The sequence below is a fragment of the Micropterus dolomieu genome, linkage group LG18 (genome assembly GCF_021292245.1).
Source record: "Micropterus dolomieu isolate WLL.071019.BEF.003 ecotype Adirondacks linkage group LG18, ASM2129224v1, whole genome shotgun sequence".
Classification (NCBI taxonomy): domain Eukaryota; kingdom Metazoa; phylum Chordata; class Actinopteri; order Centrarchiformes; family Centrarchidae; genus Micropterus; species Micropterus dolomieu.
In genome coordinates, this window is record NC_060167.1 from 15,690,800 (window position 1) to 15,706,816 (window position 16,017).

Consider the following 16,017-nt stretch of genomic DNA (forward strand, 5'->3'; position numbering starts at 1 on the left):
AGTTACCTAACAGAAAAACATGTCCACATAATCTGTAAAATTTAGGGGGGGGGGACTTGTTCCAATACATTTAATTATTTGGTATGACTGACAGAATAGTATTGTAATTTTTTTTAAAGTTATTTTTTAGATTTTCCATCCAACCAAAGCAAGTATGAGGTGGGTAGCTATGTCAACGATTAAGTGATCATAAAGAAAAAGCGATCTTCATCTCATGAAAAAAATAAAATAAAGGAGTCAGGCGTATCGCACTTTGTTTTATTGATCAGTTTCCATGACCACAGATGTACAATACAGCTGACTTGTAGGCAATGACAAAGCAGATTAAAAGTTTGTCTGTGGTGTCTGGTCTCAGTCATAATAATATAGTTACAAGCGACTGAGTATGAAGAAACAATAAGGTACACAGGCATATTTACAAGCTCTCCTTCCGTGGCCCCAACACTCATGAACGTGCTTCCTGCTACAACACAACAGATCTTGACTTTCTCTCTTTTTTACACTTAACATATTTAATGTTTTATCCATCAACCCAACACTACAGTGATCCATTTATTTGGCCAGAGAATACAGTTCCAAAGGGAAATGGAGGAATTTCTTATGTTTAATACTAATAATTATAAAAACAATCCAGTCTAAAACTCAATAAGCTTAACAGGAGACTGCAATCAGTGGCATGTATAGAGTGGACAAATGTGTTTTCAGTTGATGTGAATTTGATGCAAGAGAAAGGAAGAGGAAAGGAGGGTGGACAAGAACATTTGGGCTTCTTTTGTTATTCCATCTTTTCCAAACTTTCTAACATTCCACTTTGTGAAAAAAAGGCAGAGGCGAAGTAGAGAGCAAGAGAGGGATGACCAGAAAGGACAGAGTTAAACCCCAACCCACCCCCCACCTCTGTGCTCTCTAGTCAACTCTTATTTGTCCATGTTCTACACTCTCCTGGACCGGTCCAAACTCTGCCAACGTTTATTTGGAGAGTTTCTTCATCCTCTGATCTAACGCAGCGAAGTTCTCTTCTACAGCCACCAGGTTTTCCTTCATTGTCTGTTGGACCTGTGGGGAAGAGGAGGGTTAAAAAAAAAAAAAAAAAAAAAGTAGCAAGTTAGATAAGAGAGGGAAGTAAAGTTGGAGGTAAAGTTGGGTGTAAAAGTGAACAAGAGTGAGAAGTGGCTGGAACAGAAGCTGTAGTGAGAGAGGAGTGGTGATAATGATTTCAGGTGAGGCAGGAAAATATGCAGATATAGAGAAGATGTAGATTAGAGACAGAAAGAGACAGCAAGCATAATGGAAAGCAAAGGTGCTTATATAAAGGGTTACAAATGTAGGTAAATGAATTAATCGGCAGAAAACGAACCAATTAGCCTGTTATGTATTTGTTTTTAGCTAAAATGACATGTTTTCACATTCACTTGTTCCAGTTTCTCAAATGTGAGAATTCACTACTTTTCTTTTTTCTATCATTGAAAGCTGAATATCTGTTCTGATTAAAACAAGAAGCCATTTGAAGACATCTCCTTGGTCCCATAATGACAATAAAGGCCAACTGGTTACTTAAATATAACAACAAATAGTCAATGAAGTGATGAGTCGATCGACACAATTTTGATAATCAGACATCAGTGTGGTAATTTGCTGCTTTTCCAATTTTATAATGATTTTAAAATCTTTCAGTTTTGACAGTTGGTCGGGCTAAACGAGCACTTTGAAAACAGTCAAGTGCAGTTTTCACTATTTAAACTGAATAAATGACTGGAAACATATTCACGGATGAGTGTTGTTAAAGTGTGGGTAACTGAAGCCCTATTAAATAATGGTCCTATGGTTGTAGTAGTGCACACAAGGTGAACACTTAAGTGGCCATAATTGTTAAGGTCAACTCCAGCAGTTGTGAAAATGACTTCTGTTTTCCCGATTCCTCACTAGATGTTGACTTTCCTACCTGTGTTAGCAGGGTGTTATTGTCCTTCAGAGAGTTGTTGATCATCTGCTGAGTGGTGTCCAGGTGGGTCAGCAGCTGGCCAAACTGCATGGCTGTGAGACAGTGGAGTTGAGAGAAAGAATATGTAAGTCAAAGTGTATTAGTTCTTAAATTTACAAATTTGTGGCAAAAACAATTAAAAAAAATGCTATGTTGTCTTTGCTCTGAGCCAACATGAAGGCAAGTGTAGACATGGAATCTGAAAGTGATCACTGGCTGAAAGATTAAAACAGTATTCTCTTTTTTTTTGCCTTCAACAGTAAAGAAAGATCAAAGGAGAAAAATAGAGAAAAACAATATCAGTGCAACTCAACCCTATTGAATGAAGAACACTTCAGCAGCAGACTGTGACAGATCGGTTCAAAGAGTCTGGATGATAAATGACCTGTTTCAGCTCTCAGAAATGAATTATCAATATAATCTATTAATGCCAAGGTTCTGCTTTCATGAGCTAAATAATAAGAAGATGATAACGTGATATATATCATGCATCTCTTTTCTCCCGGAGGGGGTGTTTAACAGTATTGCTAGATTTAGTCGAATTCTATTACCATTTTGTGGCTCCCTTTCAGTGATTTTTTTGCCCTTTGTTAAAATAGAACGGCACGGTTTTGGCTAATTCCATTATCCATCTGAATCCCATTTTCATCTTTTGTCTCACACACACAGATGCTCCCCATTGCAAATGCAAATCTTTCAGACTAAGTACTACTTCCTAGCACAGACGCTGCCCGAAATGTGATCCGGGTTCACGCCCCTGTTATGTTCTGTGGCTACATCCTACATATTTTGAATCTTTAATGCCACTCCCCATCCCCACTAACCTACATACATCTTCTCCTTGAACTCTCATGGGTGTCATTTCAAGGTCTTCACTCACATAAAAGAATAGAACATAAATTATCCAAGTTTTCATTGTTATCTTTAGCGGGTTGAAATCTGCCCCTGGAGCAATATCATTACAATATCTGCAATATGAACCAATTACTCAACACCAGTGCATTCATATAATGTTGTGGAGTAAAGTGATGTGACGGTAAACTCCTCTACCTCAACAACTAATATTGTGTCATGGCTCAGAGCAGGGGTCCCCAAACTTTTTCAGCTCGAGACCTAAAAGAGAAATTTGGTGTCTCCCCAAACTTACACAAGTACTTCATGAATTGCCATAACATCTACATTTATAAACTAGTACTCAACAAAACATGAATTTTAAATGTATATACTTCATTCTAAAAGTTCATCACAGCAATAATCAACTTTGCTGAGTGCAATATGATCCTGCCAGACCAGGATCCTGGACCTCCCAGAGGGGATGCGTTCCGTGACATTTTATACTCCCCTGACTGCTGGAACAACCCCCCCCGTTCCGAATTAATAAATTAAGCACTGCATAGCGTTGTTATGCATTTCACTCTACCAGTGGGTGACCCTGCACGTTACCTTGCTCATGCAACTCTTTGACAGCGACAAGCCTCTGCACCACCTGAGGTATAGAAGTGGACACGGCATCCCACTTCTGCACCACGTCATAAAGCTGCGACACCTGACAGGTAAACACATACGGGCACATTTAATACCAAGATAAAGCCCCCCAGCTAAAATAACATGTCACCGATTTGTCCTTAAATTCCTGATTTAATAATTATTGTACTGTGAATTATATAAATGCACAGTGATGAATAAATTCATGCTGTGTAGTCTACATTTGACCAGTGTGGGGACTCAGTCATTTATAATTATAAATTGAAACTATGTTATACACAGTCAAACTCGACTTGACATTGCTGTGGTAGTGAATGCTAGAAATGCTGCTCATGCTTGACATTTGCCCTTTCCAATATGTATTTTATGGCTAAAGACATAGACCTGGTTAATGTGGGTACAATGACTTTATTGTACATAAGCTCACATTACAGCATGCTTTTGTACTTTTTAAATTCTTCATTTTACAATTAATTAAGTCACACCCCATATCTAGTAAATAACAGTACTGCAGTGTCTTAAAGATTTAAACAGCAATGTACAATAACCGTTGTGCATCAAAAAGAACCCACTTTGCATGACTTTGTTATTCACCATAATGAGTTAATTAACATGCGCTGCCCTCTACTGGCCTTTTAAGTTTACAGCACTTAAGAACAGTCGATGCCTACAACACCCAGGAATGTCTCAAAAACATGCAGATCTCACAGCTGAAACATGAAAAACCTGAATGATGATAACATTTTGCTGTTTGTTAAAGATGCTGGCACTGCTCTTCAGTGGGTAGTCCGGTTCCCAGACCAAATTGCTAGTGAAAAGTTTCCAAATTAATATCTTTTAACTAAGCCTGAAACAGCAAGATTATCTTCTGTGAGACTACAAGATTATTGGACATAATATACAACTTCCTGATAAAATCTCTCTCTTATGATGGTAGGAATCTTCCTTCTTAAAAGAATATTTTCAGTTTTTTTTAAACACTGCTCACATATTTTGGTGTTGAAATGACTCGTCGTGCAGTAGATGATTAAGCCAGCAAAAATAAGCACTTCCAAAATTTTTTGTACCTACTAATCATTTCGACACCAATGAACGTGAAAATAGGCCCAGGTTTCAAAATAAAATGCTTTGTAACAGAGGAATCATAGGTTGACTGTGGGACCCTGGAAGTTGCAAAGAGTGTAAAAGCATCTGAGATGATTACTGTACAGAGATTACAGACCTTGTTTTGTGTATCAGCATCTTCAATCGCTGCTTTGTGCTTAGCAATCTCATTCATCTTTCCGAGCACACTCTGAATGGGAGAGGGGAAAAAAGTTATTTTGTGTGAGGTACCATTTTAGAGGAATTCACATACCTAAGAAAAAAAGACAAGCATAGATTAGGTTAATGTAAATACTGTAGTAAATTGACAGTTCCTCACAGTGGGCTAACACCACATATAATTTCTCTACAAAGAAAATGCACCTCTCATTTCAGTAACCATCCAGCAAATCAGGTTATTTGAAAAAATAATTAACAGTATGTAAAAATAAAAACAGCTGTAACGTGATCTATTACTGCGGTAAGAAAAAATAAAAATAAACCAATATGTTCTTTGCTGTAATCCAAATAGAAAAAAAAAATACAGCTTCTGATAACCCCAAGTCTTTATTTACCTTCTCATTCTTTTTGAAGGGCAAGCTACAGTAGATACCAATACATACATGTCTGAGAAAGGGCTGAGATCTTGCAGAAAAGTAGATAGTTCTATGTCTCGTTTAATATTTTTACATTTGTTAGATAATCAAAATACACCATGCATAAAAGTTTGTAATTAATTAGCTTTGGCTGTGCTGTTGCATTTCAACAATCCCTGTACTGAACACAAACATATGAAAAAACTCTCCAGCAAAGACAGCAAAATAACTCTCAAAACATGCCGTTACCTGCAGCCTGGCCTCCACTTGATCCAGAGTAGCAGAGTCCAGTGCGCTGACCCTCGCCTGCAGGAGCTCTATGGTGTCCTGATTCAAACACACACACACGCACAAGTTGTTTATAAGCTTGAGCATATAACTTTGTGTTTTTGCTCTTACTACTGGTACAGCAACAATAAACAAACTTGGGAGGAACTGATGTCATCTTTGAAGTGTGACCCAGTTCTCTGGCTGCACATCAGATACACAGAGTTATGAGTACAGACACACAATACATACAGTGTGTTTCAAAAAAAACAACAAAGAAACTGACTTCTTACCATCAAGCTTGCTCCTTGAACACTAGCACTCAAAGGTCCCTGCAAAATAAACACAAAGAGGGAAAATACATTTTAACAAGAAGCAATGAAGCCACCTTAATAGTTGACATAAATCAAGTGGAATACTTTATTTCAATTTCACTTTGTGGATGGTTACACAGCAACAGGAGCGTGCAATTTCTGCTGGTGTAAGAGTGAAAGAGATAAACAGAATTAGTGTGAATGAAAGAGAAGCATTTTAGAGGACGTGTATGTGTGTGTACCTGCTTGTCTGATCCTGAGCCAACAGCGATCTCCAGCTCAGCGAGACGCTTCTCCAATTCAGCCATCTGCAGGGACAAGGCTGGCAGTGACAACAGCATCCCAACGCACGCACGCACGCACACACGCGTCCTGCCTTTTCTCCTGTATACTGCAGTCAAATATTCTGACATTCCTCTCATGAGGATGAAAACAAAATGTGTAGCCGATCACACCCACTGAAACATTTGCTCATTTTGCCAGCGCATTCATCCGAGACACTTGACTCTGCTCCCTCCACCTCCCCTCCCACTTTACCTTGGCAGACTCATTGAATTTCTCCTGCTCTGGTCTGCTGTGCAACTCGTAGAGTACCACTCCATCTGGGCCCTTAGCTGATGCCGTCGGCTTGGTGTCTCCTGCGGTGCTGCCACGGCTGCCCTTGGCCGCTTCCAGCTGGGTGAGCAGACGCCTGCAGGAAGGAAGGAAAAGGAGACACAAAAGGATTTTATGTTCAATATTGTTACCAGTACCATGCGCTGCTGTGCCCACACCCCCATCTCTCTCTGGCGACCAGTCTCTTCCACTTTGTTGTAGCCTGCGAGGTAAGGGTGAGCTTAGATCTTTTCAGAGCGGTTTTCGTCACTTTTTCTTCCCCTCCTCTAACTTGTATCAGTGTCTCTTATCACTTTCCTCGCGCAGAGCTGTGGCCCGACAAGTTTTTATTCCCTCTGCCTTCTCTCAGCTAATCTCTCACCTTCTCCAGTTTTTATATCCCTTCCTTAATCATGTGTCCATCGGTACTTGTGCTCCCTGGGTAGTGCTTCACTGGGATCGGCCCGGTTTATGTGAGCCATTGATACCAGCTGTACCACCGTGCCCTTTTTACTCTCACTCCTTATATCTGGGTCATAGTGCAAGGCTCAGAGAGATTAATTATTTCCCCTACACTCCGCTTCAACCATCTATTGCTGCCTCCCTCTATTTTTCTCAAAGTACCCCTTTTTCATCCATTTCCTGCATCCTAGCACATCACTCCGTCTTGGTCTGACAGGTTTCGGGTTCCCAAATTCCATATGCTTGTCTTGTACACCCCCTTGTCAGCTCACCTGGCCAGCGCGCCATCTGGGTCAGCCAGGTTGATGTGTGCCTGTGGTCCCAGCAGTGAGTCGAGATGGGCAGAAACCAGCTGCTGTTTGAGCTGGGCTGCCTGCTGCGCGAGTACTACCGGGGTCAGGCGCTCTTCTGCATTGCTTTCATTTGTGGCAGCCTGGAAGCAGAGTGACACAAGGTCATTGAGTAACTGACGTCTACACAAAATCGATGACTAGAAGTCTGTGTGGGCCAACCAGTTGTGCCTAATAAAAAAAAAAGGAAAATGGACAGTGTATATAAACAAGCACTCTTACACTAGGCATTAAATTGGATTTGTTCTGACATATTTCACATCGAATAGAATTAAAGGGATATTTCAGTGTTTTTTTAAACTGGAGGTTTGGATAAGCTATTGTAACTAATTGCATTCCTACTTAAGGGTAACTAAATTAAATAGCCAAATCCAGCGAATCTCTTTTTAATTTTGTTTCGACTCAGAGACACTTGTTTTTAAATGATTTATGTAAAATTAATTGGAAAGCTTCCAATATATGTTCTTTTGCATGTCCTGATTCTCTACAACAGAGGTGGAGGTGCAAAATTATGTGGACCTATAGTCAAAACAGCCACACTTCCGAGAATAACACAGAGTTTGAAAAACGGCAGAATTTTCCTATTAACAGTGATCTATAGTTGTCAGGCACAACTTTGGATATGCACAGCCAGATGTCTGGTGTCATCCCTCCATGAGAATTTAGCACAATATCATCAAGCTGTGCCATTATTTCTCAGTTAATCTGGGCTATCAAAGTGTATTACAGTGTGTTCTCATCCATGCACACACCACATTCACCCTGATGAATGGACACACATTGCTACAAGTCAATAACTCCAAGGAAGTCTTTCATCAGGGTAAATGTAGAGGTTAGAGTAGAGAAGCAGCTTGCTCCCCCCACAGCCAGGCTGCAAATTCTGCCAGCATGCCCTGCGTGAGCTAAAACCCACAGATATGCTCACATAAAGTGCCAGTTCACAGGTTGAATTAGACTTTGGTCTGGACTCAGAGCAGCTTGCACCCTGCTCTACGCATATCCAAGTTAATGACACCTAAGGTTTAATTAATTTCTTGGTTGTGGAGTCTCTGTAAGTCTGAGAAAAAAAAAGCAATTCCTCACACCGGTTTTAATCAAAACTCATTTACAAAGTGAATTTTGTGCTTCAGTGCACACACCATACTAAGCTTTGGATCGGACACTCAGGTCATGAGTGCAACAGTAGGAACTGGTCATCGTATCACACCTCTGAAATTAAAAGGTTGCACTCCTCTGAATAAATACATGATGACTTGGTCAAGAAGTATAGAAGAAGAAAGTCCCTCTGTGAAAGGCTATTGAATTTGTGTGCGGACAGCAAGATAAAGGCTGGGTAAACAGAGTGTACCATCCCTTGCCAAGTCCCATGGGCAAGGGAGGAGTGCGTGTTAGCGCATGTGTGTGCCTCGCCGTCACTTCACCTGGATGGCATCCACCTCCTGAGTGAGTTCCTGGATCTCGTTCACCAGGCGCTGGTACTTCTGCTGGGGCGTCTCCTTCACTCCACAGCCCTCTCCGAGCTACACAAAGAGCAAGAGCAGAGAAGTGATATGATATGAATATTACACCACAGCAAAGTGAGTCTTGTAGAGAGAGCACAACATCACCATCACAGACTCTTGACTCTATCAGAAAACACATGTAGCGAGTGAAATAAAAACCACAATGATGTTGTTACCCACAGAGTGGAACACCTTCAGAAAGAATAAAAAGTGAAATAATGAACTGAGCAGAATGCACTCACAATTTCAAATTCTCCTGACTCGTAGCCCACTCTTCTGCTTTTGCTTATCCTGTCTGAGAAGTCTGTGAAAAGGAGACAAATGGTTTGTAAGAGAAATCGAAAAAAAATGTCTGAGCCAGACCAAGATTGGGGGTTTGAAATCAGCAAAAGGATGGATGTGTTTTGTTACACCTGTAACAGAAGAGCAAACAGCACGTGTTAACTTCGTCTGCCTTGGTGTTGTATGTTTGTATTAATGGTATGGAGATTGTAAATTTCTTTATCCACTAAGAGTAAATATTGTCTGTAAAAGCTATTTTAAAAAGATTACAGTAACGTTTTGTATATGTCACAATACTGACTAAAGTAATGACACAGCAAACAACGTCAGAAACCTCCCTGATAAAAGGAAATACACTCACACAGTTTACTAGGAGCATCTAGCTAAAACTAATACAGTCTAATACAACATTCCTGCAATAAATTCTACCTTTATGAAGCCTATAATGTTCAGTTCTTGTTGAAACTGTTTTAGGGAGGTGCTGATTCAAGTATATGGTCATTTTGGAGGCTGTAGTTTGTGGTGCTGTTGAATTGCATTGCATTAAACTGCAGGTGTTTCTACTATTCTGTCCAGCCTATTAATATCAATGATGGTAAGCTATATAATAGAAACACATCTCTGTATAAACGCAAGTTATTACAGTAACATTTTGAATTTGTTGTGACTCTCAATCCATATCTGTACTAGCAGCTTTTCGTTTCTGTAATACATTGAAGAGTTAGTCATGTTAATTAGTTATGATTAACATAACGGATAGATTACGGGTAATTTATCACCCACTATGAACTGACCAAGTCCCTTGGTGGTGACGTGCTTGTCTTTGAACTTGTCATAGGCTGCATTGGGGTTGACCACAATCCTCTCCACGCTGTCACTGCAGAGCTCCTCCTGTTGTTGAAACACCCAGAAATGAAGTCAGCTGAACTTGTACCAAATCATAAAGGGCGTGTAAGACTACACACACAGCAAAGAGCCATGGCTTACTGAGCCAGTGAGCCAAAAGTCTCGAAACCGAAGGTAGACTTGAAATATGTTGACAGATTGGTAAGATCTGAGATGAAATTCTACACTTGATCATTCCCCTGAAATATAATTTAAATAGATAACCAATTATGCGGTTTAGTCAACAAGTGTAGTATTGCTTGCCAAGGTCAGATACCCTCAGAAATTAAAAGCCATGAATCATGAAAATCTGCAAGAGCTCAGCAGCCATTACTTGGTGCAGTTTTAGGGAGAACCAGATTATTTCAACATAATTTAGAGTACCAGCAGGCAAGAGACAAATGTGCAAAATTATGTAGATTTTATGTAGTTTTTACAAAGGCCTGATTGTAGACCTAAAAAGGCTCAATTATAATAAAAAATATATCATCCATGGGTTATAAGTCTACGATGGTAAAAATCAATGTTATGTGAATGAAAAAGGCACAAAGCTGGAAGCCACTAACATTTTCTTTTCTAAATGGTGTTTTTTTTTTTTTGATTAGTGATACTGAGGAGCACAAAAAAAATGTGGAACACTTGATCAACACTTCCTACTGATCAATTATGAACTAGAGGCTACGGGTAAGATTAAAACACCACTGACACATACAGATAGATGATATGAGTCCAGGCTCACACACAGATTCGGATACAAAGACAGATGGAAAAATAAAAACCACACAGAACACAAGACAGTTACACAGATGTAGGGATGAGGAGGAGGAGGAGTGAGGAGGAGAGTTAGTCAGGCTCTTACCAGCTCCTTGGGTTTCCAAAGAGAGTTAGAGAAAGTAACGGAAGAGCAGAGGGAGAGAAAAAAGAAGGGGGGAGAGAGAGAGAGAGAGAGAGAGAGACAACACAGATTAATGTGGTTATCACATGCCATGCACACAACAGGAACAGGTCGGCCAGGGTCGGGGAAAGATAAGAAAGAAAGCAGTGTTCTGAGAGTTGCTGCTAAAAACCCCTGGAGACACAGTGTTCAGACTGCTTGTGATGTCTCCAGTCCTTTCTCTCTTCCCCGATTCAGGGTGGTAAGATGGTACATTAACACCAAACATGTTACTTTCTCCTTTGATACCATACTGTACTTTATAATGCAGTGTGACTGTACCCTCTCATGGAGGGCACTGTAGGTCTCACAACATTATGTTGTAGATGCAGGGGACTGGTGTTATAAAAATCAATCCATGAGGTAGAATGAATGGTAACGGTTGATTTAAGGGTGCTTAAAGGGAGGTCAAGAAACCCTGAAATGCATTCTGTTCCAGAAACTGACATCTATCATAAATCATTCAGTAGGCTTGAGTTATTTCCATTTCTTAATAACATGCAAGCAGTTCATTAAGTTTATCCAGGTTAAAGCCCATATACACTGTGTGATTTTTTTGGCTGTCTCAGACAAACGTAAAGATGATATCTTTGGTAATCACTCCAAGATGATGTCTACCGATTGCCAAATTAAAGCACTGGTAACCAAAGAAAGTTAGCGTCAATGTACAAGGTTGATTTAAGCCATTCGTTGCGTGTGAACTCAACGCATGAAAATGGCTCCCTGACGCATCATTGACACATTGCAGACGGCATTCAGGTATCTAGCATACCAAATATCTGGAGGAGTCGGCCAACTCGACATCCACATCCAGTCAATGAGAGCAGGCAGCTGGCAGAGCAGGCAGCTACTTTTTCACTACAAAACACTTTTTACTCACCTCCAGCTCTCTCTGTAGCACGGACAATCACTGCTACCTGTGTGTGCTAAACGATTATTTCACCCATATTCTTTGTCTTTATAATTGCGATCTTTATAATAAACAACAGCTGTTTTGTGTCAATTCCCGTTTCACATTTCGCATGTGTTTTCATGAAAAAACGTGGTTTGGAGACCAGCGTCGGGTGACACACAGGCGCTGTCAGCTCGTGTAGTCTGTGACCCCCTGTCACCAATCAGTCACGTAGTGTGAACGGCACAACGACTTCAAGATCCGGTCACAAGGCGGCAAGTTGTGTAGTGTGAACAGCACGGCCATTGGCCGACGCTGAAAGTCGTTAAGTCTGTCGTTTATTTGACACATTACAACAAGTTGTAGAATGAAATTGAGTTTGTAACTCCCTTCTGCTACAATATACATTAATCTAAAAGCAATTATAAAAATGGTAAACGGAAATAAACGATATTCAATGGAGCAGTGCTGCAGAGGACAAATCACATAATCATCATTTTTAATTTTTTTTCAGTAACACTAAAATGCAAAAATTACCATTCCCACTAAACATGTGACTCACATTGCAAACACAATATCAAAATAATCACAATTTGACTTTTTCCATTCAGCTCTACTATAAACCAACCAATATAACACAAAACTAAAAGATACTACGTCCCTGCATAACTTTTTTTGTAAAGCAACACAAGGCCAGGGATACCTGTGGCACTGAACAGTGAGTCAGCAGCCCGCTGTGACTTATGTAACTAAAAATGGAAATGCTGGATTTTGAGAATAAAATGTCTGCTCCTGATTCACTTAATACGGTCTGTATTGTCACAGAAACCAATCTGATGCATCCGTAGATGGAATGACATAGATACACTAGCAAACACAACACTGTAAGTGCAATTTAAACTCATAGAAGCAAAATTCATAGAAGCCCCAGCACCATGGCCAAAGCTTGGTTTGGCTGCATTTTTAAAAACACAAGATAAGTGCATATGGATCGCTCCAATGCAGTGTCTGTTTGCTTTTTTTTTTTTTTTTTTTAACATTATTGATGCTATGATTCACCAGGGTTGTGTCTCAAAATCGAAGATTTTATGATATTATTTCCATCTCACAAAGTGCAACTTGCAATGAACCTGCAAGACATTATCACATAGTGTATAGGGGCCTTTAAAGTTTCCAGTTAGTCAGAATTATGTGGTTAGCCAAAAAGCAACTGTTACAACAAGATGGCAGGTTAAAAAGGGAAATATCTAAAACAAATAGACAAACGCTTTTCTTTCTCCAGTCACTCACACAGACACATACTCGAGCTTTCACTGCTTTGAAAGCATGACCCAGTAAAAGAGCGAAATTAAAGTGCTGCTGAACATGACTATTGCCTTAAAATAGTTTAAATGAGCAACACAAACAGAAGGAAAAGAATCAATTCATTGCACTTCAAAACAATCAAAAATTGATGAATTACAAAGCACAAAAAGGGACACTCCATCAATCTATTTCTCATTTCATCCCAATCAATTAAAGGTAGGAAAAGTGTATATGAGATTTAAAAACATGCATAAAAAGCATGGCATTAAGCTCACTGAGGGCAAAATGGAGCCAGTCTTACTTGTACAAACTAGGGTCCCAGGAGGGGTCGAAACATGGAAGGGAAAATGCCAATTAGGATTTACTCAGCTGGTCAGTCAACAGCTCAGACATGTTTAAAAGCAATGTCAGACCAGCATCCCTCAACTGTTCACAAAGTGCTTACCAAGATTGCTGTTAGAATAGATATTTGTCACAACACCATCATCATCACAAACAGCCACAGTAGATGTTGTTCCTTGACATTTTAATAGATGATGGTTGGTTGGTTGAGACTTTGAGAGAAAGATTTTTCACCTGTTTTATACTTCTTACTTCTCTCTGTGTATAAATAAGCAGATATACTAATGTGCATAATATATGGAAGTGGAGTTAAACAGTAACCTGAAAGGGTATGTTGGCTTTTTGAAACATGAACAAAATTTAAATACATCTTTTTTTGAAATATAAGCTTTTCAAATAAATGAGAAATTATATATTAAGCATCAATAAAATCAAGTCAAGAGGAATTATATTGAAATTTGGTAGATAAAAGAAGAACACACATTTTTCATTTGCTCTACAGAATTAGTAAAGAAAGTACATATGCAGTGACAGTTTAGATTTCATAAATAATAGCTCAGTAATGAATTAATAATATTAAGTGACATCACAGTACACGCGTGCATTAATACAGTAGTGCTGAACTTCAATCAGTGCCATCAGTCAGTAGTAATACTAAGCCAAAACATTGCGTGGGTAAGTGTATAATCGTAGCAGGGACAATGCACACTGATTATATGATACATCTTTAAGTTATAAAGTGTAAACACTTGTTAGCTAGTTCAATGAATATGCAGCGAATTAGCCACCAGTCTGCATACTGACAAATCCAGTGAATAAAAAACGTCCACTTACCGACTCAAACTGAGCCTGATCATCTTCTGGAAGGTCACCTGTCTCGTACACGTCCGGCTCGTTAAAGGCCTATTAAAACAGTTAGATGACGTTAAACATACGATCAGATATCCCGTTTATTGTGGTTAGCCTGGCCAACGCCCCGGCCCATTCAAAATCACGTATTTGCTAGCCCTTGCTCTTTTGATGCCTTGTATAACAAGACACGTCATTAGCTGAAAACTTAGCGACTAAGAATCTACAATGAATAATTCTCGCTGTGTAACAATAAGCAGACAACAGAGTAAGCAGGCGGGATGTTATCTAACTTAGCTGTCACAGCTCGGAGCTAGCACTGCCAAGTAGCAATGTTGCTAATATGTCTGCTAGTGGTAGCCACTTACAATTCCTGGCAAATTTGCGTATTTTGGATCAGCCATTGTCTGCGCGATGCAAAGACCAGACCAAGAAATCACTATATAATATAACAGTTCTTCAAACGTGAATATTATCGATTAACCAAAAAGAACAAAAGCTAACGATCGATGAGCCAGCAGTCTCTCTGCCGCCGGACGCTTCCAGGCTGATGTGGTTACTAGCTTGACAGCGTGTGCGTTGGATTTCCTGCAAGAGCAGGCGAATGGGCGGTGTTGTGTTCGCTGACTTACTTCAATAGGAAAGAGTTCAACGGCCAACTCAAACCAACGAAACGAGCATCCCCTACAAAGACCTGCGTCGTTACGCATGCGTACCGTTAGACCAATGCGATGACAGAATGGTCCCCTTTGTTGTTTAGCGTCATTTTGTTTGGTCTTTGTGTGTCTTTTCATCAAACACGGTATTTGCTACTGCGCTCAGAATGTATTTAACAAATAATTAGCTTAAAAAAAAAATGATTATGTATTTTTTTTTAAATGGTAGGCTATATGGTTGAATTGTAGCAGAGTCGTCACACGGTGGCGCTGAAGCTACGAGCAAACGACTCAATCAATGAACCAAAGATGCTCAATGGAAAGGATGATTCACTCTGTTGGAAAACATTATGCACCTTAGCTAAATCTGGTTCCTAAAGTGGGGTCCCTAGAAAAAAGAGGAATAATTTATTTTCAATATCATTCCATCCATAACTAACACAATGTGATGACTGTTTTGGTCATTGGTTTCATAAAGTTTCTGTAATAAAACATAAAAGCAAAAACCCCATCTGATTAGGGACCTTGGGACAAAATCTTATAAGATGGGGGTCTGTGGTCTAATTTGTTTCAGTTTAGGGGTCCTTTATGTGAAAAAGTTTGAGAACCACTGATATAAAGTATTCCAGTAAATGCAGAAATAGCGAGAAGGCAATGCTGTATAGGCCTACGTAGGCTGTATATAAAGACTAAAAAAAAATTAAAAAGCTCATTAACTTAATAGTATTTTAGTATAGTATAGTATTTTGTTCCCAATGTCACATTTGTTACATGCCATGAAAACATAGGCCTTTGGACTAAGTATGTATTACACGTCAGTAAAGAGCAGAGGCATTATTTGCCCAATAAGTTTCACCAAGACACACTACTGCACTATAGCTTACATGGGAACAATGTGGTCTATTTCTTTGGTTACAGCCTGTTACATGCATAGCTTCCATTGCTTTTCATTCATTTTAAATGTAAGCCTATTGTAAGTAGTATCGTTTTATAAATGCTTCCTGCATTTCTCGCCTTGTAGGCCCACTTTCAAGAGGAACTGACATACTTTTTTAAGAGGGCACGCCACCAATTTTACACATGAAGGTCTGTTTACTCATCATGAGGTGTAGCTTGCCAGTGATAACAGTACTGTCATCTATGAGGAGCTTTCTAAAATCAGAAAAAATATCTCATTTTGAACTTTAAATTTAAAACAGAAAGATTGTGTTATAAACTGGGGTTGTGTAGCCCAGTAT

General features: G+C 39.5%; 1 protein-coding gene across 1 annotated transcript; it reads right to left on the reverse strand.

The window, feature by feature from the left end:
* Window positions 1–244: 244 nt before the first annotated feature.
* Window positions 245–14,720, reverse strand: dctn2 (dynactin 2 (p50)). The gene is made up of 14 exons (XM_046028703.1): window positions 14,492–14,720; window positions 14,109–14,177; window positions 9,711–9,807; window positions 8,877–8,938; window positions 8,554–8,652; window positions 7,055–7,215; window positions 6,264–6,417; window positions 5,969–6,034; window positions 5,706–5,744; window positions 5,395–5,472; window positions 4,689–4,760; window positions 3,425–3,527; window positions 1,943–2,034; window positions 245–1,056 (listed from the first exon to the last, which is right to left on the reverse strand). The coding sequence occupies exons 1-14, from the start codon at window positions 14,525–14,527 to the stop codon at window positions 970–972; spliced, it is 1,215 nt and encodes a 404-aa protein (XP_045884659.1). The 5' UTR covers window positions 14,528–14,720; the 3' UTR covers window positions 245–969.
* Between the last annotated feature and the right edge of the window lie 1,297 nt (window positions 14,721–16,017).

What these genes read in the sequence shown, in the direction of transcription:
- dctn2 (XM_046028703.1), bottom strand. Translation starts at nt 14,527, where the DNA reads ATGGCTGATCCAAAATACGCAAATTTGCCAGGAATT. An exon ending in CGTCACCACCAAGGGACTTG is followed by an intron (nt 8,939 to 9,710) that starts GTCAGTTCATAG and finishes TCCTTTTCACAG; the next exon opens with ACTTCTCAGACAGGATAAGC. An exon ending in AGTCAGGAGAATTTGAAATT is followed by an intron (nt 8,653 to 8,876) that starts GTGAGTGCATTC and finishes CTCTTTGTGTAG; the next exon opens with CTCGGAGAGGGCTGTGGAGT.